The sequence below is a fragment of the Rhinatrema bivittatum genome, chromosome 10 (genome assembly GCF_901001135.1).
Source record: "Rhinatrema bivittatum chromosome 10, aRhiBiv1.1, whole genome shotgun sequence".
In the NCBI taxonomy this organism is placed as follows: Eukaryota; Metazoa; Chordata; class Amphibia; order Gymnophiona; family Rhinatrematidae; genus Rhinatrema; species Rhinatrema bivittatum.
The window spans coordinates 110,738,504-110,762,331 of record NC_042624.1 but is presented as its reverse complement, the minus strand read 5'-3'; the positions used below and the strand labels follow the sequence as shown (position 1 = coordinate 110,762,331).

At 46.6% G+C, this 23,828-nt stretch overlaps 1 protein-coding gene across 1 annotated transcript in view; it reads right to left on the bottom strand.

Moving 5' to 3' along the window:
- Positions 1–3,017: 3,017 nt before the first annotated feature.
- TXNDC12 (thioredoxin domain containing 12) overlaps positions 3,018–23,828 on the bottom strand; it is a 28,314-nt gene continuing 7,503 nt past the window's right edge. The window contains exons 2-7 of the mRNA XM_029618984.1: positions 22,178–22,238; positions 18,538–18,590; positions 12,209–12,282; positions 8,543–8,612; positions 8,367–8,450; positions 3,018–4,025 (exon numbers count right to left, since the gene is read on the bottom strand). Of these exons, the coding sequence (XP_029474844.1) occupies positions 3,949–4,025; positions 8,367–8,450; positions 8,543–8,612; positions 12,209–12,282; positions 18,538–18,590; positions 22,178–22,238 (419 nt within the window). The 3' untranslated portion in view covers positions 3,018–3,948. The remainder of the gene's footprint in view (positions 4,026–8,366; positions 8,451–8,542; positions 8,613–12,208; positions 12,283–18,537; positions 18,591–22,177; positions 22,239–23,828) is intronic.

Here is a 23,828-nt window from a genome sequence, read left to right as displayed (position 1 = left end):
GCATTTTGATAGGACAACTGTAATGCATGAATCGGGCTTTTCGCTGACACAGCAACAGCAGTTGGATGTTGCATATTTTTCTGTTTTCAGGAATGTTTTTTAAGTGATTATGTTGGATCAAATAAAAATGGACTTAAAGGGATTACACAGCTAAATGCACATTTACTTTTATAGCTAGTACTATTTGCAATCTATTTTAGTCTGAATGCTTGCTTGATTTGATAGGATGATACTGCTAGCCCTTGTTTTTCCCCATTAGTTTTTGAGAAATTTCACTACTTTGTACTCTGTTTATGCTTGGTGCATCAGTGCCAGATGCACCATGGATCCTAGGTGGAGAGTGAAATGTCACCCATCTGTGCAATCATGGAGACAGGGGCAGCATCCAGCAACGAGGCACGATCTGAGGGTTGTCGGGCATAGGGAGGATAACAGACTCCTTGGAAAAAGAATACTCATCTCAGCCCCAAGTCGCACATCAGCCCCTACTGATTATTTCCAGCCACATCATTAAAAGAAATAAATATCTGGCTTTTGGGCTGGATTTTAGGTTAACAAAGAAGAAAAATAATAAGAGAACACAGAAAAACAGAGGCGAGTCTCAAAGAGAAACAGAGGGGTTTACCAGCCTAACAGTGATCAATAGTTCGGTCCGCTCTTGCCATCTCCTCAAAATTTAGCACTGGGGGCTGCACAGGCAGAAAGGATCAGGAGAAAAAAAAAACAAAAACCCCAACAAGTCAGCAGACTCCAAGCCTTCATGTTTTTCAGCCGATGCCGTTGATAAACCTGTTGACCACATCCATGCAGTCAAAACTTGTAGGCCTTGCTCGTTACCTTAAGCCAGACTAGGTAGAGAATGAGATAGGGACAGCCAGCTTCCTTTAGAACATTTCTCATTTAGGCAGAGCTCTGGCTTGCCCTGTGAAGAGCCGGTGAAAAATCTTGAGATGTGTAGATCCCACTACGTAACATTTCTATAGCGCTACACGACCTTCGCAGTGCTGTGGCAAGGGAGTTCTCCGAGACTGTGGGCAGCATCGGTTATAAGCGATTCATTTCCCGGGTACAGGTGGCTGGCCTTCAGGGGCTGGAGAGTTGGTACTAACGAATCTCCAAGGATTGCCCAGAACACCTTCAGCAGTCTGAAAATGAGTTTCACCACTACGTGTTTGCAGAGTAAGAGAGGCCGCCGTACTAAGCGGTGGAACGAGTCAGTACTGCAAGAAGGTTCCCTCACAATACCAACTAATTTAAACATTATGGAAATGGCTTTGCAGGGATTTTTCTTTTTTTTTGCAATAGAGAAGCTGCTTGGATATAAATTGAATAGCAACAGATAATTGCTGTTAAGTACCGTAAATAGGCCATTTTCCCCCCCGCCATTCTTTTTGGTTTTGGCACCTGTTCTGCTCCGAGGACCAGCAAACAATGTTTACTCCTTTCCTTAGACATAACAGAGCAAGACTTACCCAGTTTAATAGCATTTATAAGAATTATGTTGAGGATATTGGCAAAATCCTCACATAACAGCAGCCTCGAAGCTTAGAGCAACACGGGCTCCCCCCAGCAGAAGCATTTTTTTTTTTTTCCAGTTCAGAAGATGGATCCATTGCTTTCGGAAAGGGGGCTGCAGAAATCTCGACGGCAGTGCTTCAAGCAGGACCCCAGAAATTAAACTAAAATGTAAAAATAAATAAATACGATGTGGGATCCAAGCCACCTTCCTCACCCATGATCCAAAAAACCAGAAAGCAAGCACACTCATGCCAGCAGGTGGGTGGTGGTAGGGAGATGTTCGGGCAGTTGCCTCATTAGTTTTGGTGGCTCTTTAGATCAGGGGCTCTCGGTCTTTTTTTTTTTTTTTTTTTTAAGAACTGCAGCATTCCTGGACAGACTATGCTCATGTGCGCGAAACCCGGCACACCACAGAGGACAACCAAAGCTAATCAGTTCTCAAACAGCAGAGTAAGCAGTACAATAATTGTTCTCTAAAGAGTTTCAGTAAACACTGAAAGTTAAGACTGTTGTATTTATTGTGGTTAAAATTGTGTTTTAATAAAGTTCTTTAAAAAAATATTGACTTTTTAAAAAAGTTTTAAAAGTAATTATCTTATCCGATGCATTTATCCCTTCTCTCTCACACTCCTTATTCCCCCCAGGCTCGTGTTCTCTCTCCTCCTCCCCCCACCCCCCCCCCCCCCCAAGAGTCATCACACTCCTGCCATACCCACTATCTCCTACTCCTTCCAGCCCAGACCAGCCACTGCTGCTTCTTTCTCCGCTGCGCTCGACCAGCTGCCTTCTCTCCTTGGCTGGGTGTCGTGTCCTTTCCTCCAGCTCAAGCCCATTAGGACTCGTACAATTATCTTCGGCCAGGGCACGCTCACAACCAACTGCAGCTCCAGCAGGATGGGCTCCATTGTGGTGTTCAAGGAGCAGATTTTGGCTTGGGCCAATATGGAGAGGAGTCTTGCTGGATTAAGTATGGGAACTTGTAGGCTCATCTGCCTAGGACAGTACAGAACCAAAACGAGAGACAACTAAAACTGACTTGGATAAAGGACCGATATCTTACAAGGAGCTTGGCTTATACGGCAGCAGCTAGGATAGAACGCCAAGGACAGATCATCGGTATATAATTAACCTATCTCTGCCTTATTATAAATCAACAGCCAGCGTTCCCCTGAATCTGCAAAGTGACACCCCCAAGAATCCAGGGGGCCTCTTCTAAAGGCTGCGTTACACTGCACTCCACAGCCCCATGGCAGAGACACAGGCACCATTTTTACCATCCTGCAGATGGAAGGGGACACACAAAATTCTCATCACAATAAATTCTGCAATTACACGTGCAACTAAAAAACTTTGTCATAGTTAAACCATTTTAAAAGTTTAATTTGTATTTGTTTCATCCAAAACAGTACAAAAATACAATAAAGTGTGAAGACAAGGTATCCTTCAGCCTCCACAGACGTACATTGATGAAAAAAGTTAAACTCACAAAAGCCTCCATGCTGTAGAATTCAGAGGGATGCAAAAAATTATGCACAGGCAGGACAAAAGTTGAACATCTTTTTTTTTTTTTTTTTTGCAGCATAACAAAGATTTCCATGAACATCCCCAGAGCTCCAGCTATTGATGCAGCTTTCACAATTTTGCCAAACCGAGGCCCAAAGCCTGAATACAACATGTCATTTGCATAATAATTCAGTAGAAAAACATGTCAAGAGATGGCTGGAGCTGGGTCACATGCATGAACAGAAAGCCGAACACAGGGGGGGGGGGGGGGGGGGGGGGGGGAAGAGACTCTGCAGAGAGCACATTTTGCGGATCAGGGCACTGGCCATGGACACGCTAAAAGGCAGAACCAGGAAGTATGACAAAAACCATTCATGGCAAAAAAAACAACAAAACACACAACCAGGGTTCTTCTTGGCAACTCTTGGTTTTGATTTTCAGCAATATACAAGAATAGTGTTAATTATTTCAAGATTTAGTAAAAAATACATATTACTCTCAGGACTCTTCTAAGGTGGAATACGGAGGAAGGGGGAGGGGGGGGAGGGCGGAAAGACAAGATGCTGACGTACCAAAGTGGTTTCTTCCATTTGGGTGAATCTAGCCTAGGCAAATGCCGTGTTCAACCGACCTCATAACCAGCATGTTTAAAAACTGGATGTGAGCACGGAAGACAGTCAGGGTCATTTACTAAATCAATCACATGGACTATTTCTGCAATTCAACTGTGGACACCCGTGACCCAATCAGACAGTATTATAAGGTCACATTTAATGCGCCTGCGTGAGGTCATCAGCCTTTGCTGGTTCCCAAATAATGCCCAACTTCTCACCATGCTTTAATACCTCCTGGTCTGACAGCTGTTTGAAGAGTCCCCCTTTAGCGTCCCGTACCTAAAAGGCACACTAAATATTCAACATCTTGATTTTAGAGTTCATCTTGGAACTGTTTCCTGAAAGCATCTCCTGTCAGTTTCTGCTGAGCTTCCTTCATCCCCGCGATAACTGCAAATTAGAAAAAAAAACAAAAACAGGAACCTCGTTAGCTCCCCTCGCAGCAGAGGGAGTGGGGAAGCAATGAGAGCCACAGCTGGGATACGAGGAGGCTGCTGTTACCCCAGGGAAGCGTGGCGTGTGCCCTACCCTTCACCAGGACACTGAGAGGAGGGCTGCTGAAACGATGCAAGGCCTACAGCACAAACCCTACAAAGCGAGGAGCTAGAGGCTGGAGATGTACACAGAGGGGGAAAAAGGAGGGGACAAGGGACGAGGTATAACGGAAGGGAAGGGTCAGGTTCCATAAAGGAAATTCAAGGACGAGCGGTCATGATACGAAGTTGCAGGGAGGGCGGTACAAAGGGGAGAGAAATATTTTCTCCTTTTCCGAGAAGGCGGCGGACACCCGGAACTGTCTTAACCAGCAGAGGCAGTGGCAACCTAACCCATGACAGGATTTAAACACGTTTGGCGCCGACCCAGGTAAATGCAAGTCGGGAGGTAACGGGCAAAGAAACCAAGGAGGGGTCCGAATGTTTGCTCGGCCATAATCAAACATTAGAGGGCCATTGAAGGGAAAATACAAGGTCACGAGCGGAGCGCGCCTGACGGCAAGAGGCCTCCAAAAACCGTCACGGGGCAGCCATGGTGGCAGCCTTAACGTTAATGAGCAGAGGATGGACAAACTTCTTTTGGACTCGGGTTATTGCAAAGCTTGGTGGTTAGGCATGGGGAGGGGGACTGGGTGCAGGATTAAGTGCTGGTCCTGTAAGAACCAAAAAAAAAAAAAAAAGGAGGGCGAGGCTGGAGGAGCAGACCCCAAGAGGCGGTGGAGGCCAGCACTGTAACAGGATTTAAACAACTGCGCACGGGACACTTGGGCAACGATTCACCAAGCATTTTCCCCCCCATAGACACAGAATGGGGGAAAAACCCCCGAGGATGGTAACTTTCAAACAGCCGCGCAGGCGCCAATCGGCGCAAGCATTTCATAACATACGTGCGTTGTGTGCATGCATCGGCTGTATGGGTCTTGCCGTTTTAACACAATGCGCGCGTCCAAGTTAAAACGGTTCACCGTTTTAACTTAGACACGCGCATCGTGAGCAAATGCCGGCTCTACAGCATAAGTGGGCCAACGTGTGCCAACGCAACAGCCCTTTCTCCATGTTTGTACCCGGTTAATGGATCGAGCTTCCTAACCCTCCCCCCGTTATTTACTGTCTCTTTTACCCTTTTAACCCCGACCCCTCAAACGCCGCTGATTCGCCTAGTTCTTTTTTTGTAATACTTTCACTCTGACCATAGTAGAAAGAAAGTTATGTGGTAGGGGACCCCCGGCACGCGCTCGTGCACATAAATACTTACGCGCACATTTCAAGGGAACGCCCCGGAACACCCGTGTCCCACCCGTGCTCCGCCCCCTTTTTGATTTGCGCGCATACCAGAAGATATGCATGTACTCGCTCGCTTCTTAAAAAATCAGCCCGTTGCATGCCGGCCTGAGTTGCTCTCCCATCTCCCGGCTTTGGCAATTCACCTGTCAGTGAATCAGGCCCTTGGAGGGCAACGGTGGGAACTGAGTAAGAGACATGGAGGAAGCTAGTATTGGTTTAAGAATGGGAATTTCTATGCTCATCTATTCAACATGGCAGAAAACTGGAGAGGAAGACAACGAGGCAAGACCGGGTGGGCCAATGGGTCTTTATCTGCTGTAAAAAAAAAACAACCCACAACCCAACCTTGATACAAATTCGTATGCATGCGAATGCTACCCTTAATGATATTAGTAAATTATAGTTATCCATGGGCTTGGGTGATATGAAAATAACTGACTTTATGGCATGAAAGCACAGATTGCACAGGGACTGCTGGAATTGGGCATTACTCTAGGCTGATAGATGTGCCTCCTGAGCAGGTCTGTTGTCGTCTTGGAGGAGACTCCCTCGCCTGCTCAGACAGTGCAAGGGCATAAGTTATTAGGGGGATCTTAGTGCAGGCCCCAAGGACACCTGCCATTCTGAACCCCTGGATCTGTTCTGCTACATCAGCCAGCCCTGCCTCCTCGCAAGTTCTCTCTTATTTACAGAAAGACTTCTGAAACTTCAAATCAGCAACTGCATACATTTTTTTGGATTTTAGAGCAGAAAGTAATCATTAGCATGGAACAAATCTAGGTCTTTCATAACTTGGCCATTAACGACTACAGAAGGCATAGGGTCAGGACTTCCCAAACTAGTCGGATTTTCAGGATATTCACAACGAGCAAGCACGAGATACATCTGTACATACTGGGTGTGCCTCTCTCATATGCATATTTATGATGGATATATCCGTGGGAGGTCACCTGAGGTAGTTTAATCAGAAGTCAACACCCAGAGCCTGCTTTTAGCTCTTGGACACAGCGTGTCCAGATGCAAGAGGGCCCAGCCTGCTCATTTAATCTCTCCATGAAACGCACACCAACCACGTGAAATACGTGACCTGGAGAGCATTTTTACTAAAGGCACTGCACACTGACCAACAGACAGGGTTCTGAAGTTAGCAGGTGGATGACACATTAGAGATGGAAAAAATTCATGCAGACAAAACCAACTCGCAATCAATATGGCTTTGGATTTTGCACAAAATGTGGCGATGTGCAAAAAAAATAAAAAATCTCCAGGGGGCAGAAACAAACTTCACCCATTGCCGCACCACACAGAGGCCCAGATGTCTTTTTTTCCCGAAGGGCAAGAATAAAATCCACCTAAGCCCCAGTGTCTCCAAACATGCAGCCCTTTTCGGGACTCAGGAATTTTGGCAAAAGAGAGGTCCCACAAGAGTGGCAAGCCCGATGCCAGGGTTTCTCAGTCCTATCCTGGGATATCTACAATGAATATGCATGAGATACATTTGCATAGGATGAGTCTCCAATACATGCAGATCTCTCTCCTGCATATTCACTGTGGATATTCTGAGAACCCGACTGCTGTGGGGTCCCCAGTATACGCAGTAAGACTCGAGACCAGTTTGTGATAAAACCCTCTGGATTTTTTTTTTTTGCCACCCTTAGGCACTACTGGCATTAAGATTGTAAGAGGCGCCATGCTGGGTCAGACCAAAGGTCCATCAAGCCCAGCATCCTGCCTCCGACCGTGGCCAATCCCTAAAAGGAGATTCAATTTCTTGCTGCTCACTCTGTGGCCTTCCTGTGCCACCTGGTCCATAACTATTTAGGAGTTTTTCTTGCATGAACCCTTTATAAACAGAGCTATGCTCATTGCCTTGACCGCATCCTCTGGCAACAAATTCCACAGCTTGATTGTTCATTGAGTGAAAAAAATAACTAACTTTCTCCAATCAGTTTTAAATCTCCTCCCTGTTACTTAAAGGACTGTCCCCCTAGTCCTAGTGTTATTTGAAAAGGTAAATAACTGTTCCCTATGTACCTGTTCTACTCCACTCATTATTTTATAGACCTCTATCATATCTCCCCCCTCAGCTATCTCTTCTCCAAGCTGAGGACTCCTAACCCCTTTAGCCTTCTTCTTTATCATTTTTGTCACCCTTCTCTGTACTTTTTTTCTAACTCTGCGGTATCCCTTTTAAAGATGGGGTGACCAGAACTGCACAAAATGCTCAACCTGCAGCTGCATCACTGATCTATACAGATGCACTGTGATGTTCTCTGTTTTATTCTCCATTCCTTTCCTAATAATTCCTAGCATTCCATTTGCTTTTTTTGGCCATCGCCACACTCTGAGCTGAGGATGTCAATGTATTATCCACAATGAGGCCTAGATCCTCTCTCTGGGAGGTTACGCCTAATGCAGAACCCAGGAATTTTGTACTTGACCTCGGGAGCTATTTTTTCCCTACATGCATCATTTTGCACTTGTCCACATTCAATTTCATCTGCCATTTAGATGCCCAGTTCTCCGTTCTCACAAGGTCCTCCTGTAAATTCCTTACAATCTGTCCGTGTTTGCTTGGCAATGAAAAGCTCCCACCGCAATTACAAAACCAGAAATGAAGGGAAGGCAGTTTAATACTGGCGCCACTGTGGGACGAGAAGAAAAGTTAAAATAACCAATCATGTCTCTGTCGGTTGCCATAGGGCATCTGTGCATGCAGCAGCAAAGGTTTTTATAAGCAGAGAAAGCATTCAGTTAAAAGCATCAAGCAGCAGACAGCAGCCTACCCAACTTCTAGGGACTTTAAGCAACTTGGTTTATCACTGGTCAAAAGCTTTTAATTTGGTCTCGTACCATCAAAAAGACGAGTTCCACAGATCAGCAGCGGCTTTTTCTATACCAGACCTGAAAGGTAATTCCAAGTAAACCAACAATTCAGACAGGCACACTATACCTTGATCAGCGCTGCTGTAGAAATACTTATAGCTGGGGTTACCCTTCTTATTTACGATCTCTGGATGAACGTTGCCACTGGGATCTGCGGTATTTCAAAAAAGAAGAAGAAGAGGGTCAGAGGGAAAGTTTTCTGGACAGCTCATCTGCAGACGGGTCCATCAGCACAACTCTTACCCAGGAAGAGAATTCTGGGAATGTAGCTACCATCGAGGCTATATTCTCCATTCTTCGGTTCTTCTTCATCCTACAGAAGCAACAAAAGGTAAAGTTCTTACAAGAACGAGGACCCGCATTTCGATTTTCACCCCTCAAAGGTACAGCGTCGGGGCAGATGGGGGGGGGGGGGGGGGCGCGCTGCATCCTGCGAGAGCAAAGTGTAACTTTTAGTGATCACCGCTGCAAGGTTTTTCCTCCAGCAGGCACCGGGGCCTTCTGCCTTGCCTGCCACGGCTGACCATGGAATCGGCATGCTACGTATCACCCTCAGGGTCAGCAAAACCCGACCTCCAGAAGAAAATACCCAGTTAGTAATGTCTTTTAAAAATGTTTTTAAAATTGTAAAAGAAAAAAAAAATTAAAAAGGAGACAGAGAAAGGGAAAGACAAGTCAGTTCAGATGACGACATCTCAACTCTCACTGCTTCGGCCTGGACAGACTAAGCAGTCCCTGCAGCAGACAGAAATAAGCACTCCCCGGTAATAAAACTGCACTTTAAATAACCCAGAATTTGATAGTTCATCTCAACTGGTGCTTTAAAGAGGAACTTCAGCCTGATCAGCTCAAAAGGCAGTCATATTGAAATGCCTCTCCCAGAGTGGGTCTACCTTACTGTTTCAAACACTCCCCGTACACTTCGGCTCTGCTCATCCCACCCAATAAAAGTGATCTGATCCGGTCCATTGGCAATTTTTGTTTAAAACATTGGAAAAAATGAATTTTGGTCCCAAATTTCTTAATTGGCTTCTTAAATGGAGTATATTCTGCTCCTTTTCCAATTGAGCGGGGAACTAGACAGGGCTGTCCCTTATCCCCATTATTATTTGCGTTGTTTTTGGAACCTTTTACCACTAAAATTCGGGAAACGAGTACAATCATGGGGGTCCGTGTGGGTGGGTCGGACTATAAGCTGTCGCTTTTTGCGGACGACATTTTATTTACATTATCCAGTCCAGCACTGTCCCTTCCGGGAGTGGTCACACACCTTATGGAGTTCAGTTCCGTGTCTGGCTTTCGCTTGAACCTTGAGAAATCTGAGGTCCTGAATATTTCTTTACCCCCAGACCAGGTCTCTCTATTGAAACAACAATTTCCCTTTAAATGGGCGGGCGCAAAGATAAAATACTTGGGCATTATTATAGGGCCTAAATTGACTGATCTATTTAGATTGAATTATATCCCACTAGTGGCCAAAGTGTTCCGAGATTTAGATATATGGGATAATCTCCCTGTTACTTGGACGGGACGCATAGCAATTTTAAAGATGTCAGTTTTACCTAAATTCAATTACCTGTTTCAATCGTTACCAATCCCAATACCGACCGCATTACTGAAAAAATGGCAGAGGCATTTTTTCGCTTTCCTCTGGAAGAGGAGGCCTCCTCGAGTAGCGCGAGCGACCTTGTATCGACACAAATTGAGAGGTGGGATGGGGGTTCCGAATTTACAATGGTACCATGCTGCCGCCCAAATTAGTTGTATACTTTCTTGGTATAAAAACATTGAGCAACCTAGATGGGTGGACATCGAACAAACTATATTGGGCTCTACACCCCTCCAAGCTCTTCTCTGGCAACCTAGGTCGACATTAAGAATAGGGGGACTTATTACCCCTACTCTACATACGACTCTTCAATGCTGGGACAAATGGAAGCATCTGCTAATAGGAAACCGGCGATATTTCTTTCACACTCACATATGTCACCATACTCGTTTCTCTCCGGGATGGGATTCGACTTATGCTCAACATTGGCAGCGGCAGGGGATTACCACTGTGGGTCAACTATGTACTCCTGATACTGTGCTGTCCTTTTCACAAATTCAGGAGACATACTCTATACCCTCCTCACATCTCTATTATTATTATCAAATTCGACACTTCCTGATCCACGAACGAGTTCTGGTGGAACTTCAGAAGGGTAAATCCCAATTTGAGGGCTGGTGTGACCTGGCGGACCGCATGCAAGGGGATTGTCTAAGGTATATTTGTTGTTGCAGGGATCCTTACCGGGGAAACCGGTCTACACCCATAAGTGGGAGGCTGAGTTGGGTCGGACGCTGGCTGATGAGGAGTGGGACCAGATATTCTCCAATACTAAGCGTAGTTCTATTGCGTCCTCTCTTACTGAAAATGGATATAAAGTGCTCTTTAGATGGCATCTCACTCCCTCTAGGCTACATAAAGCGGGCCTCAGATTGGATGCTCAGTGTTGGAAAGGGTGTGGAATGGAGGGAACATTTCTCCATCTGTGGTGGGAGTGTATACATGTACAGAGACTGTGGAAGGATGTTATGGCTGTAATTCTCCACACTCTACACAAAGAGGTTACTTTAACTCCCACACAGGGATTACTCAATGCACCCGTTGATGGTACCCCGGCTGAGTGTAAGTTGGTTAATCAATTTTGTATAGCAGCCCGCTGTACCTTGGCAGCTTCTTGGAAACAGGTACGGGTTCCGGATAAGGAGGTTCTTTATCAGAAACTTGATGTAATGTGCTCCATGTCCAAGATAACGGCTCAAAAGCGGAAACAGCAATTGCCGTTTCAGCGGATATGGCAGCCATACCTTAAATGGAGAAGTGACATGCTCACACACGCTGGCTAGCCCGACATTGCCTGAAGCTCACTGCTATTTGGTCTTGTTCAGCTGGTATCTTCGTTGATTTTAAGATCTACTCTTCCACCAATCTTGGCCACATAAGACATTCCAACTCAGTTGCGGTATCATATGACCATTGTTTATTTGTTCTAGCTCCAATACATTCTCATGTTTCTAACACGTGTGGACCTTGGTGGAGCTATACCCGATTGGTACCTGCCTTTCTCCCTGTTGTCTTAGCTTTTCACCTCCATGTACAGTGGATTGAACTTAAGTGGTATTTGATATGATGTTATTGGTAACTTTCATGTACATGAGAGACATATTATTGTATATGTATTTGTTTTTTACATAGTAATGTCTGTATACACAGTTGCTATGGTTCTGTTGATGTTAATAATGTTTAATAAACTTTACATTCAAAAAAAAAAAAAAAGTGATCTGATCCCTCTCTGCTCACCTCGTGATCGCACTGCCCAGCTTCCTTCAGAGGCACAGCCCGTGCCACTCATTGGTAGGTCCTCTGGGTGCCACTGAAAGAGCAATGTTCTTGCTCAGTCCTCCCCCAGAGTCTGTGAGTGCTACTTCAGCAGCATTCTCAACCCTGGCCAGTCAAAGAGGCAGGAGCCTCATATAGAAATTGAACCAAGGTCTTGGGCTAACAGCGTAGAGCTGCTTGCCCTGCTGAGTCTAGCAGGAACACGGGGGCTGTCTGGCAGGCTCAGTCGGGGGCTGGAGTCTGCTAGGCAGAACACAAGAGTACCTATGGGGTACGCACCAAACTATGTTTTAGCACAGTGCACCCATTTGGGGAGAGAGGAGCATTTCATCCTGAGTAAAGGAAGCCTCTCTGGAAAGGACTTCAAGCCACGGTGATGTTTGAAATGAATGAAGTTAATAGCTTGATTCCTAGCTCTGATGCATATTCTATTTATCTCCTGGTGCAGGAAATACTCTGAAGTCAGAGATCGGCCTAGGAAGAGCAAGCTCTGAAGGACCTGCCAGAAGCTGAGTAGGTCCTACCTCCAGGTTGACCATGATGAAGTTGTGAGCAAGCTCCGAGATGTCTTTGGATTCAGCAAATTTTGGTTTCAATGCTAAGAAAAATCAGAGTAAGCAGGTAAGTTTATTTCTCACACACTTTCCCACAGATGCACTAAAGGAGGGGTATACAGGTTCTAGATATTAACACTAGGAAATACATCATATCCTTAAACTGAACGTAATCAAACAAAGGTCAAATTATCCAACATTGCACACTATTACTTAAAAACTATTACATAACCCTCCTCAAACACAATAATCATACTACATTACAGCCCAACTCTTTAATCAGTATAAAATATCCTATAATTATCAACACACGGGCCGATGCAGTATGGTGCGCTCATCTGAGCGCACCGTTAGCCCCCGTTTGGACGTGTGTTTTCGATGCGCTATTTTTACCCCTTATACAGTAAGGGGTAATAGCGTGTGAAAAACGTGGGGCCAACCCCCCCCCGAAACCAATAGCGCCCACAACATGCAAATGCATGTTGATGAGCCTAGTTAGTTAGTCCCGTGCGATCCAGAAAGTAAAATGTGCAGCCAAGCTGCACATTTTACTCTCCATACAGATGTTATATGACCGTCACATGTTGGGGTTATTTGCAGAACTACTGGTGTTTTTGTTATTGTTTATGATTTTAGTTGTTTTTTTGTTCTTTTCATTATTTATTTGTTTGATTAGGATTCCGCTTTGCAGGCGGCATATAAATACCAGAAATAAATCAAATAACAGCTTGCTCCAAATAATCAAAGCCACCAGCGGCTGTAGGCGAGTGCTGAAGGCAACTCCACGGAGTGGGGTGGGGGATGGATGTGAACAGGATGAGGCAGGGGCTCGCATCCGCCAGCCTGCAGAATCAGCAAAACAGGTAGGTTTTAGCAGTGGAGACACCGAAGTTCATATGGATGCTGCTATCAGCCTGTGGCCCAACCACCAGCACAGACTAATGCCAGCACCCAATGAAAAACATTATTCTCTTTTCCATTATTATAAACCAGAAGGTATGCACATTTTGTAGAAAAATGAAGTGCCATGTGCGAGTTTTGTCCATGTCATCGATTGCTCTACAGCTGGCCCAGATCGAGAGGAACACCCCCTGTGCTGACCAGGGCTGGATTTAAAGATTTTCTTGCCCATAGGCAGCATCTCTTTCAAGCTTTGTTGGCACACAGCACTAAAGAAAGCAGAGACAGGCTCCCTTTTGGTTTGCATATTTGGTGTCTTCGAAATTTGGCACCCTAGGCAGTGCCTGTGCCTAAATCTAGGCCTGGTGCTGACCTAAGAACATCACAGTTAGGGTTTTCCTGTTTACTAAAGGGAGGTCATGAGGCCAATCCTAGGCCATAATGCTCCCAGTGAGCCCCCTGTGCCCAAGAGCTGACTGGCAGGTGATCTGGGACAGCGGTAACGATCACCACAATGATATGTCATATGCTACAGAGAGTGCAAGCTGCCCCATAGCACTAGGCGAAGTAGGCAGTAAGTGTCCATTATAAAAAGAAAGCAATTATATTGTTTGTAATTATGTGTGCCGTAACACAGTTGGCGTGCCCCATGTGATAAGACATGAAGTAAATAAAACATTGGAGAAATTATTTACCTGATAATTTCGTTTTCCTTAGTGTAGACAGATGGACTTGGGACTAATGGGTATAGTGTACTCCTGATAGCAGATGGGAGACGAAGTCAGATTTCAAAGCTGACGTCACTCTACATATACCCGTGTAGGAAGCTTAGCTCGTCAGTATGCTCCTCAAAAAGCAACTGTGGATATATGTGTTCTCTAATAATTTGATTAACTAGGACAGGTTCAAGTAATTTCCAAATTGGAGACCGCCAGTGCACTCTTCCGAATAATGCCGACGCCTGGCAACTAGGGTGGCTTGAACTAGGGGTAATACCTGGCTTACCCGTGCTGGTCTTCTTCTCGGTGTGTTTGTCACCCGAGTTTTCCGGATTCCGGGGCAGCCGTGGGCGGGATGCTGAGTCCATCTGTCTACACTAAGGAAAACGAAATTATCAGGTAAGTAATTTCTCCATTTCCTAGCGTGTAGCCAGATGGACTCAGGACCAATGGGATGTACAAAAGCTACTCCCGAACAGGGCGGGAGGCTGCCCGTGACCCACTTAGTACTGCCCTTGCAAAGGTTGTGTCCTCCCGGGCCTGGACATCCAGGCGGTAGAACCTGGAGAAGGTGTGTATGGAGGACCACATCGCCGCCCAACAGATCTCGGCAGGCGACAGCATCTTGGTTTCTGCCCAGGGCACACAGCCTGGGCCCTTGCAGAATGGGCCTTGACTTGAAGAGGTGGAGGCTTCCCTGCCTCTACGTAGGCCACCTTGATTACTTTTTTGATCCAGTGGGCTATGGTTGCCCGCGAGGTCGCTTCCCCCTGTTTCTTCCCGCTGTGAAGGACGAATAGGTGGTCCGTCTTTCGCACAGATTCTGATCTTTCCAGGTATCGGACTAGGTGTCTGCCGACGTTTAGATGGCGAAGACGGTGTGAGTCTTCCGAATCCTTGTGTTCGTCTGGAGATGGCAGAGAGATGGTTTGGGTTTAGATGAAACCGAGAAACCACTTTTCGGTAGAAAGGAGGGGACAGTGCATAGCTGTATGGATCCCGGTGTGAACCTGAGGAATGGTTCCCGAAAGGATAGCGCTTGAAGCGCGGAGATGCGACGGGCTGAATATATTACCACTAAGAATGCAGTCTTCAGGGTCAGGAGCCGTAGTGACAGACAGTTGGTCTGAAGGAAGTTCCCGCTAAGAAGTCTAGCTAAGAAATACCTACATTACCTGAATGTAATCCACATTGAAGCGCTGAAAAAATAGTGTGAAAAGCGGAATATAAATCTAAATAAATAAAATAAAAAAATTTGTCCGACGTTATCTCGACCCATCTTTGGTAGAATAGAGTAAATCTGCCCCCTATGAGACTTCTTCCTGTGGATGGGTCTGCTGATTCTCATTGTGGGGTGTGGCCAGAGCCTGTTCCCCTCTTGTTGTGTCTGTTCCGAAAGGACTGGGCCCTGCCTGGTAGTATGTGTTCTTGTATGGTCTGAAGCGCTGGGCTCCTCTGCCCTTGGTTCTTCGGGGCAGAGGAGGAGCGCTGGTTTCTTTTGTTCCTGTCCTCCGGTAGACGAGGTACTGGAGATTCGCCCCATTTGTCAGTTAACTTCTCCAGTTCGCTTCCGAACAAGAGGGATCCTTTAAAGGGCATTCTTGTGAGGTTCACTTTGGAGGTCGCGTCGGCTGACCAATTTCGGAACCATAGTTGTCTTCTGGCTGCCACTATGGAGGAGACACCCCTGGCTGAGGTGCGCACTAGGTCTGAGGTCGCATCCGTGAAGAAGGATATCGCCGGTTCTAGTGTTTCACCGGACGTGGTTGCGTCTCTGGAGAGAAGCAAGCAGGCACATGCTACTACGGCGCAGCAGGAAGCAATTTGCTGCTACATCTAAAGGACTGTTTAAGGATGGCTTCCTGACGTCCGTCCTGGGCATCCTTGCGTACCACTTCTCCTTCGACGGGGATGGTTGTGTGCTTAGAGATTGCGCAGACCATGGCGTCCACTTTTGGGAACCGTAGGAGTTCCTTGGCCGTGGGTTCCATGGGGTATAGGGCTTCTAAGGCCCGTCCTCCTTTGAAGCTGGCCTCCGGGGCCTTCCATTCCAGGTCAATCAGTTGTTGTACGGCCTGCAGCATTGGAAAATAGCATGAGGCCTGACAAAGGGACACCAAAACGGGGTTAGTCTTTGGTTCCGCTGTGGTATCCGTGCCTGGAATGGCCAGCGTCTTCAGGGTCAGACACACGAGAGCTGGTAACTCGTCTTTGGAGAAGAATCGCAGCAAGGTTCGGTATGGAGGCAACAAGTTGGAAATGAGAAGCCAAAATGTCCAATCTTTGGATTCTTTATTATAAAATTGAGTTTCTTTTAAAAAGCCCGACTCTGGCAGAGTTTCGCCCTCTAATGGTAGGGCTGCGTCAGGGGCTACAACATACAAAACAAATAAAATAAATAATAAGTACAGCACAATTAACGCACCTAATTGACATTTAAAATGGTAACATAAACAACTAAAATAAAAACCCCTGACTACCAACACCCAGGGATCACAGAGGCTGTGAGTGACCCTGCCCCATCTGCTGGAGACAGAGTAAGACTGAGGGGCTGTGAGTGGCACCTTACTATATGTGGGGAAGCCTGACAAGTTTTGCTCTGTCTCCATCTGCTGGTGCGGAGTCACAACCCAGGTGTCTGGACTGATCCGGGTACGTACAGGGAACATACATTTTCCCATATCACTTGTATATGTTACCATTTCAAATGTCAAATAGGTGCGTTAATTGTGCTGTACTTATTTATTTTATGATCGTGAGCAGGGTTCAGTTGAGCGGGCAATACGGCAATCAAGGGGGGGGGGGGAGAAATGGCGCCGGCAACCACACGGAAAAGATGGCGACCCCCCCCACCGGTGTCTCCACGTGTGTGGACCCTTGCACCGGATTGGTGTCTAGCCCAGACGGAGCTGCTCAACCTGATTTTACAGACACCGGAAGGGACGATCTGTGCGGCTAATCGAGCCTCGGAGACCGGAGACTTAGAAGAGGTTTTCTACCTTACCTGGTCTTGGCATTTCCTGGTCTTGTGCCGGGAGGTCTCCGGTTGCAGGGGGGGGGGGGGGGGGGGGGGGGGGGAGAGGGAATTACCTTCACCGCCGCGCTCGATTCAACACGCGCTGCCTCTCAGCCACCCTGGGGGCTAAGTCCACGCCGGGAGCCAGCTACTGGACTGAGGCTTGCCTCGGAGGGATCTTGAAAATCACCTCAGAAATTCTTGACTGGGGGAGGTATCACCGCAGGAGAGCGGGGCTCGTCTTCTTGAGGTAAATTTTCTTTCTTCTTTGTTTTAAAATTGCTAACACTATTCTAGTGTGTGGAAGTGTCCCGATCTGCTTTAGGAGATGGAGAAATACTAAAGAGCTAAGCTTCCTGCACAGGTATATGTAGGCCGACATCGGCTTTGAAATCTGACTCTGTCTCCCATCTGCTATCAGGAGGACACTATACCCATTGGTCCTGAGTCCATCTGGCTACACGCTAGGAAGATGATTATTATTAAAAGAAAAATAGGTGAACTCTGATCGGAGATTAAGAGGAGGCGTTACCAAAATGCTCCAGGTCACCAAACAGGTCAAGCCAGTCCAGATTTGGCTGCATTGCAGATGGACTCATTTCAATTTATTCATCAAGGCACAAGAGTGATTTAACCTTTCTCTGGTAACCTGAAGATGCTTGCAAAAGCTTTTAATGTGTTTACTTTATTTACAAACCCTTATGTTCCGTCGATCGTAAAATCTTACCCTCGGGGGATTACAGTAAGTGTTGCAGGTTACCTCCCCTCTCTGGAGGCTTGAAAACCTTGCTGTCATTTCAAGAATTTGAATAAAAGTGCATCACCGGGCCCACATCTCTCAACTGGAAGCCCACTGCAACCCAACGAAATCACCATTTGTTTAAAAAAAAAAAAAGCAACCTGTGACGTCATTCGCAACATCACAGTTGCATGCGCCAGTTCCCTGAGCTGAGTTTCTGATCGCGGAACCAGCATCAAAGCTGAGCCTCAGCCCAAGTCCGGGAGGAACCTGCCTGCCTTTGGGAAAAGCTGTGAATCACGTCTGCCCTAGGACTTTTGACGTGTTCGCCTGCCTTTTAATCATCAGTTTTCAGCACTGCACACGCCAAGGCCAGGTGACAATTAGCTCGACGCCAGGAGGTCGCCAGAAGCAGAAGAAAGCTCAGTCACCGGGCGAGCATGAGGGCGCGAGCCTCACAAATCCAGAGCGGGGAGGCACACCCTTAACTGGCTCGGCCTGCGCCGACTCCCAGTTTATTTATTTTATTTATTTATTTATTTATTTTGTATACCGACATTCGATCGAGATATCACATCGGTTTCCAGATAACAGGTTGAATAGGGCGAGAACTGCCCTATTTTACATTGTAACAAGATAACGATTAAATTAAATTAAATATAATAATAAGATAAATAACATAAGAAACATTGTAACAGTTGAATATAAATAAATGTGATTATAGATTGTGGCATATAGCCTATTTACAGAATGTACAATATGTCTTGGTTTAGGCTATGCCGAGGGTTTACGAACACCTCATCGTCTTCCCTGACTCTCCGTTCATGCATTATTGGACAGAACAGCGCAAGTGCATGCACACTTCCCACGGAAATGGAACGACAGGTCGTTTACACGTCGGCGCAGGGCCAACCAGGGCACGTACCTTTGCAAGCTCCGCACCAGCTCTTGTGGATGACGAGCATGACAGGCAAACCGCTAGAACATTTCAAACAAAAAAAAAAAAACCACAAAGAGGAGATTATTATCAGCACTCACAGACAGCAGTCAAAGCACAGAGCTGTGTCATCACATCAGCGGTGAAGAATCGCTATCATTCATAATCTGGGCAGAGCTCTACGCTCACAGGTAACAAGGGACTAGTGTTCAAAAGCTCCCTTCCTGGAAGGATTTATTCTTATAAGAGAACAATTAAGAAAGAGGCAGGTAATTCTTACCATCCATTTCTCTCCAGGACTAAATGCAGTTACCAGAACTCGTTGGCACGGGAACGATTCACTAAAGCGAGTTGGGACAAATCCCAGGAGAGGCGACACGGATCAAGGAACTTGCCCCAGGACATGGAGGAGTGGCAGACAACTTGGCACCCAACTTATCAAATTAATCAGGAGCGCTAAACTGAACTGAAATTACCCTTCCCTGAACACAGTAGAGGAATTTTGCCTAATGCAGAGCTTGGCACCTACGGCGGCGAAGCTGAGGGGAAAGTCCAGGTTGACAGTGCCGGCCCGAGCAGCCTCGTTTGCACCCACAGAACTTTTCTCATTTCTTTTTCTATGCCACGGGCCGGGAGATTATCCACACGTCTGCCACTAGGAAACAAATGCAGCTGCGATAAAGGAGCCGAGCGCACTGTATAACCCGCACTCTGACGCGGGTTAAATAGGCGCTAGTCCACCCCCTAATACAATAGGAGGATTAGCGCCTATTTAACGCACGTCCGACGCGGAGTGAATGCGAGAGCGCTCATCACATGCAAATGCACGTGAATGAGGCTATTACTCATTCACTCCACATTAAAAAAAAAAAAAAAAAAAGTGTGCGTCTCAGATGCACATTTAGCTCTCAGATATTAACTCCTGCCTGGAGTGCACGTAAAACGTACAGAAAAGCAGAAAAAAACCCCTGCTTTTCTGTACTTTTTTTTTTTTTTTTTTACACACACTTAAAAATACCTCAGCAGACCGCCGAGTTATGAAAACCGATGCCAGTAAACTCAGTGTCTGTTTTCATTACTGGCAGACGGCCAGTTATGAAAACAGATGCCAATTTATCGGCAGCCACGGCGAGGTCGTGTTAACAAGGAGGCACTAAGGTCGCGTAAGCGAAACCTAGCGCCTCCTTGTTAGCGTGACCCCGCAATTTGCCTATAGCATGGCGCCCATCTTGCGGGCACCATGCGCACATTAAGAAAGCGGACGCTGACTTTTCAGCGCCCGCATTCCGCGCTGTTTTCTTTGCATCGGCCTGAAAGTTTGCAAAATCTGATTTTCTGACTCTTCCATTTCCCCCTTCCCTGTCTCTTTTCCTGAAATGTTCTAGTTTGTTTGCTTTTTTTTTTTTTTTTTTTTTTTTTAATTCAATCATTTGAAGAAAGCTACAGGGTGTCTGCCTTCAGCCTCAGCTCTCTCTCTGCTCATGCTCCAGCCCCTCCCCTCACAAACAGCCTGCAGGGAGCAGGAGTGGAGGTGGTGAGGCTGAGGCTAGAGCAGATGAGAGAAGAGTCGCTCTGCTCCCTAATTCAGCCCCCTCCTCTAGTTGTCCTCCCCCATTTCCTCCTGTCCAGAAGGGGAGGAGCTGAAGTTGGAGCGGACAGAGAAAGCAGTCAGAATGTTTGATCTCTCAAAGATCTCTTAAATCAAACCAAAGAGAACGTTAGGTATAATTCCTGCATGGAATGATGTCCCCTTCAGAAAATGTTATCTTTATGCAAAAGGTTCTTGCATCCGCATACGTGGCTAACCATACACAAGCTACGAAGACTTGGATGTGCTTTTTGGAAGTCTACAACTGCTGGTGTCCCACTGCTGGCATGGGGGCATTAATTTCAATTAGCAAACTTGTGTTAATTCAACCCCCTTTTGTCTCTGTTACCTTATGCCCAATGTATGCGCACATTACAGAGGACAAACTGCTGATACTGCGGGCATATTTAACATACATAAGCTCGTGTACTCAGAAGGATGACGAGGACTTTCTCAAGAAAACAGAAAAAGGATGGCTGCACCATTTCAAATTCCAAAGTGACATTTCACAGTGAAATGTTTGTAACTTGTATGACTTAAAGCGGTAAACTGATTTTTGTACTTGGTACATTTTTTGTTTGCATTGTTTAAAAACTAACACTGTGGGGCTGATTTTCAATAAAACCGTCCTCTTTTTGCATTGTTGTGGGCCTGTAGGGCTCTCAGCAGCATAATCAGAGGTCTGAATCTTTCTGCAATATTATGTGAATTTGCCACGTAATTGCCACAGGAAACTGAAGGCTCTGCTCATTGGTAAGTCCAACGAACGTCCGCTGAAAGAGCAGTGCTAGGCTCACCCCTCCCCCAGAGTCCGTGAGCGCTACTTCAGCAGCACTCCTAGCTCTAGTCATCAGAGAAGCAGGAGCCTGAACAAGAAAAAGGTGATGCAAGATCTTCCCCTGGCAGTGCAGAGCTCTATTTAAAGCTAGGGTGGATTCAGCAGCAGGGACTGCCAAAGGTGGCCCCCCCAGTCAAGAAGAAACAACTGGGAGTCCCCTCATCCTGAGGGGCCACAATAAAGTCGGATTGACATGTAGCTTCTCTGCATCACCTCCGTGGTGATACTCAGCTTTCAGAGGAACAGAAGTGTGTGTGTGTGGGGGGGGGGGGGGGTGTCGTATGCTCACATTTAGCCAAACTATGACCCTGAATTAAGACTCATGGAGGGCAGGAACACCTTACTGCTTCCATACAGACCCGTCTGCCCACGGCCTATCTGGCAGTGTAGAGCATTAACTTGGAGGCCCCTGATTGGGTCCCATCTCTAAACTATGATGAGGGGACGACGACAAGAATGAAGTCCATCTTCTCAAAACCAGGCGACCAGCTGGTCGCCTGGTTTTGAGAAGATGTCCTGTGGCTACCGGACAAACCAGGCGACCAGCTGGTCGCCTGGTTTGTCCGGTAGCCACAGGACAAAAGGATTCTCCTTACAATAAGAGATGAAACGAAGCCTCCGGGTATAGAGGATTAATCTTACAGTAAGTTAAAACAATCTCAGCTCCATCTGTCCGCTCTCTGCAGCTGGCACCCATCATAAACAATGCCATACCCCCCCACCAGTAAACCATAACTCCATCACAGCCATGGCCTTATGGGATCTCTCCCTAGGGGGAGACAATAGCTCACTCTTCATACCAGTTCCTTCCTGGCCCTGCAGGGTGCTGAAGTGGCATACTCTGAGCACAGATTTAACCAACTGCAATGTCAAACATCCAGAAGAGACCAGACCAGCTCTCCTAACTGCCGTCAACGGTGACCTGGATAAGGAGGCTGAAAGTTAATTTCTCTCTCCCATAGCCTTTGTTAACTATTAAGCACTTTCTAAAACACAGGCAGAGGAGACTGGATGGCTCAGGGGAATGGTCACTGGCTCAAATCCCAGCTCAGGTGGCCTGTGTGAAATAAGATAGTGGTTTCAGCCCAGTCCCAGGGGGGTCCCGCAGCTCCTCGCTGACTTGTAACAAGGACAGGATGAGAGAACTCGAGCCAGGAAAGGAGACTACCTCATGCCCCCTTCCCTGCTGCTGGGTGAAATACCTGGCAGCCGCCTCCTGCTTGCCATCCTCCAGGGTCCTCCAGTGAATGTGATCTCCAAAACCTGCAAGACAAAGCGGAGGGCGCGTTTCCTGGAACTGAAGCACTTCAGCAATGCGCGTGGACACGAAAGCCAAATGGGGGCGTGGCAACCTGCTTTCCAAGCCCAACATGTTTTAGAAACAGCCACCTCTAGGGTGGATGCTTGATCTCTGTGAACAAAAGCATCCAAACTAGAGGCAGGACAAGGAGTAGCAGTGGGTAGTATTTGACTAGTGCCGAGTAACCTTGAAGCACAGAGAAATAGAGAGGTTGACATTAAAAGCCATTTCCATGCGTTATAGGACCTTTCAAAACCGCCCATTCTATGTGTGGTGTTACCTGCAGTGAGAAGAGGTGTTTCCCAGGGATTGCCCAACTCTTCAATTTTCCATGATCCCAGATCCACCCTCCTCTGAGCCTCCTTCCTTTCCCTCCTACACCCCCTCCCAGATTCCTGATTCTCCCCTTATCCTCCCCTCTCTTCCTCAGTCTTCCCCCATCTTCCATCCTCCTGATACCTGGTCCTCTCTCCCATCCCCAAGATGGAGAAATTACTATTTTCCTTATAATTTCCTTTCTTCTAATGAAGGCAGGCCAATCCCCACCAGGCGTTGTGCACCTCTACCAGCAGATGGAGACAGAGTAAAAGCTGATGTCACAGATATACAGCCCTGCCCCATCAACCCACCAGTATTCTCTGGAAAATCTAAACTGTGGACAAACTGGTTATAATTGAACATGATTATTAACAATCAACCACTCATGCTTTCAACCAATAGGGAACATTAAGCTTAGACAAAAGAATTAACATTCACTACATTGAGGGACAGGATAAAGCACTTATCAGTCCTCCAACGAATAGCAGGAACAATGCTCTGCAATGTCTGCACCTAAAGGGTAAACCAAAGGCAAAAAGCAGCAGCTGAGGGCGGGTCAGGGATTGGCTGCCTTCATTAAAGGAAAGGAAATCATCAGGTAAGTAGTAATTTCTCCTTCCTTTGCACTCAGGCAGGACAATCCCCACAAGTGGGATGTATCAAAGCTTCTTCTGAACAGGGCGGGATGCTGCCCGTGGTCTGGTTACCACTGCATGCATGAAGGCTGCACCCTTCAGAGCCCAAACGTCCAAGCAGTAATGCTTGGGAAGGTATGCAAGGAAGACCACATTGCTTGCTCAGGAAAACTCAGCCAGAGACAATAATCAAGGATCCGCCTACAATACAGCCTGAGTTCTAATGGATTCCTTTCTCGCTTAGAGAAAGGAACCTCGGTAACTACATAGGCGGCTGTGATGACCGTTTTTCCAACTGGCTACAAGTGCCCGTGTGGCTGGTTCCCCCTATTTACCTCCATCATGGATCAGAAACAGCCAATCCTACTTTCTGACAGATTTAGAAAATCAAGTACTTCATCACACACAGCACTATCCCTGTCCAGCATGGACAAAAAAAAGAAATGATCCAACTGAAACTCCCGAAATCACTATTGGCAAAAGAAGTCACACACTGAAACATTCCACAACAAGATCATGCATCTTGGAAATCAGTCGTGCTGAACAGATTGTAACAAGAAAAAACTGCCTTCACAACAAGTAGCTGCAAGGAAAAACCAT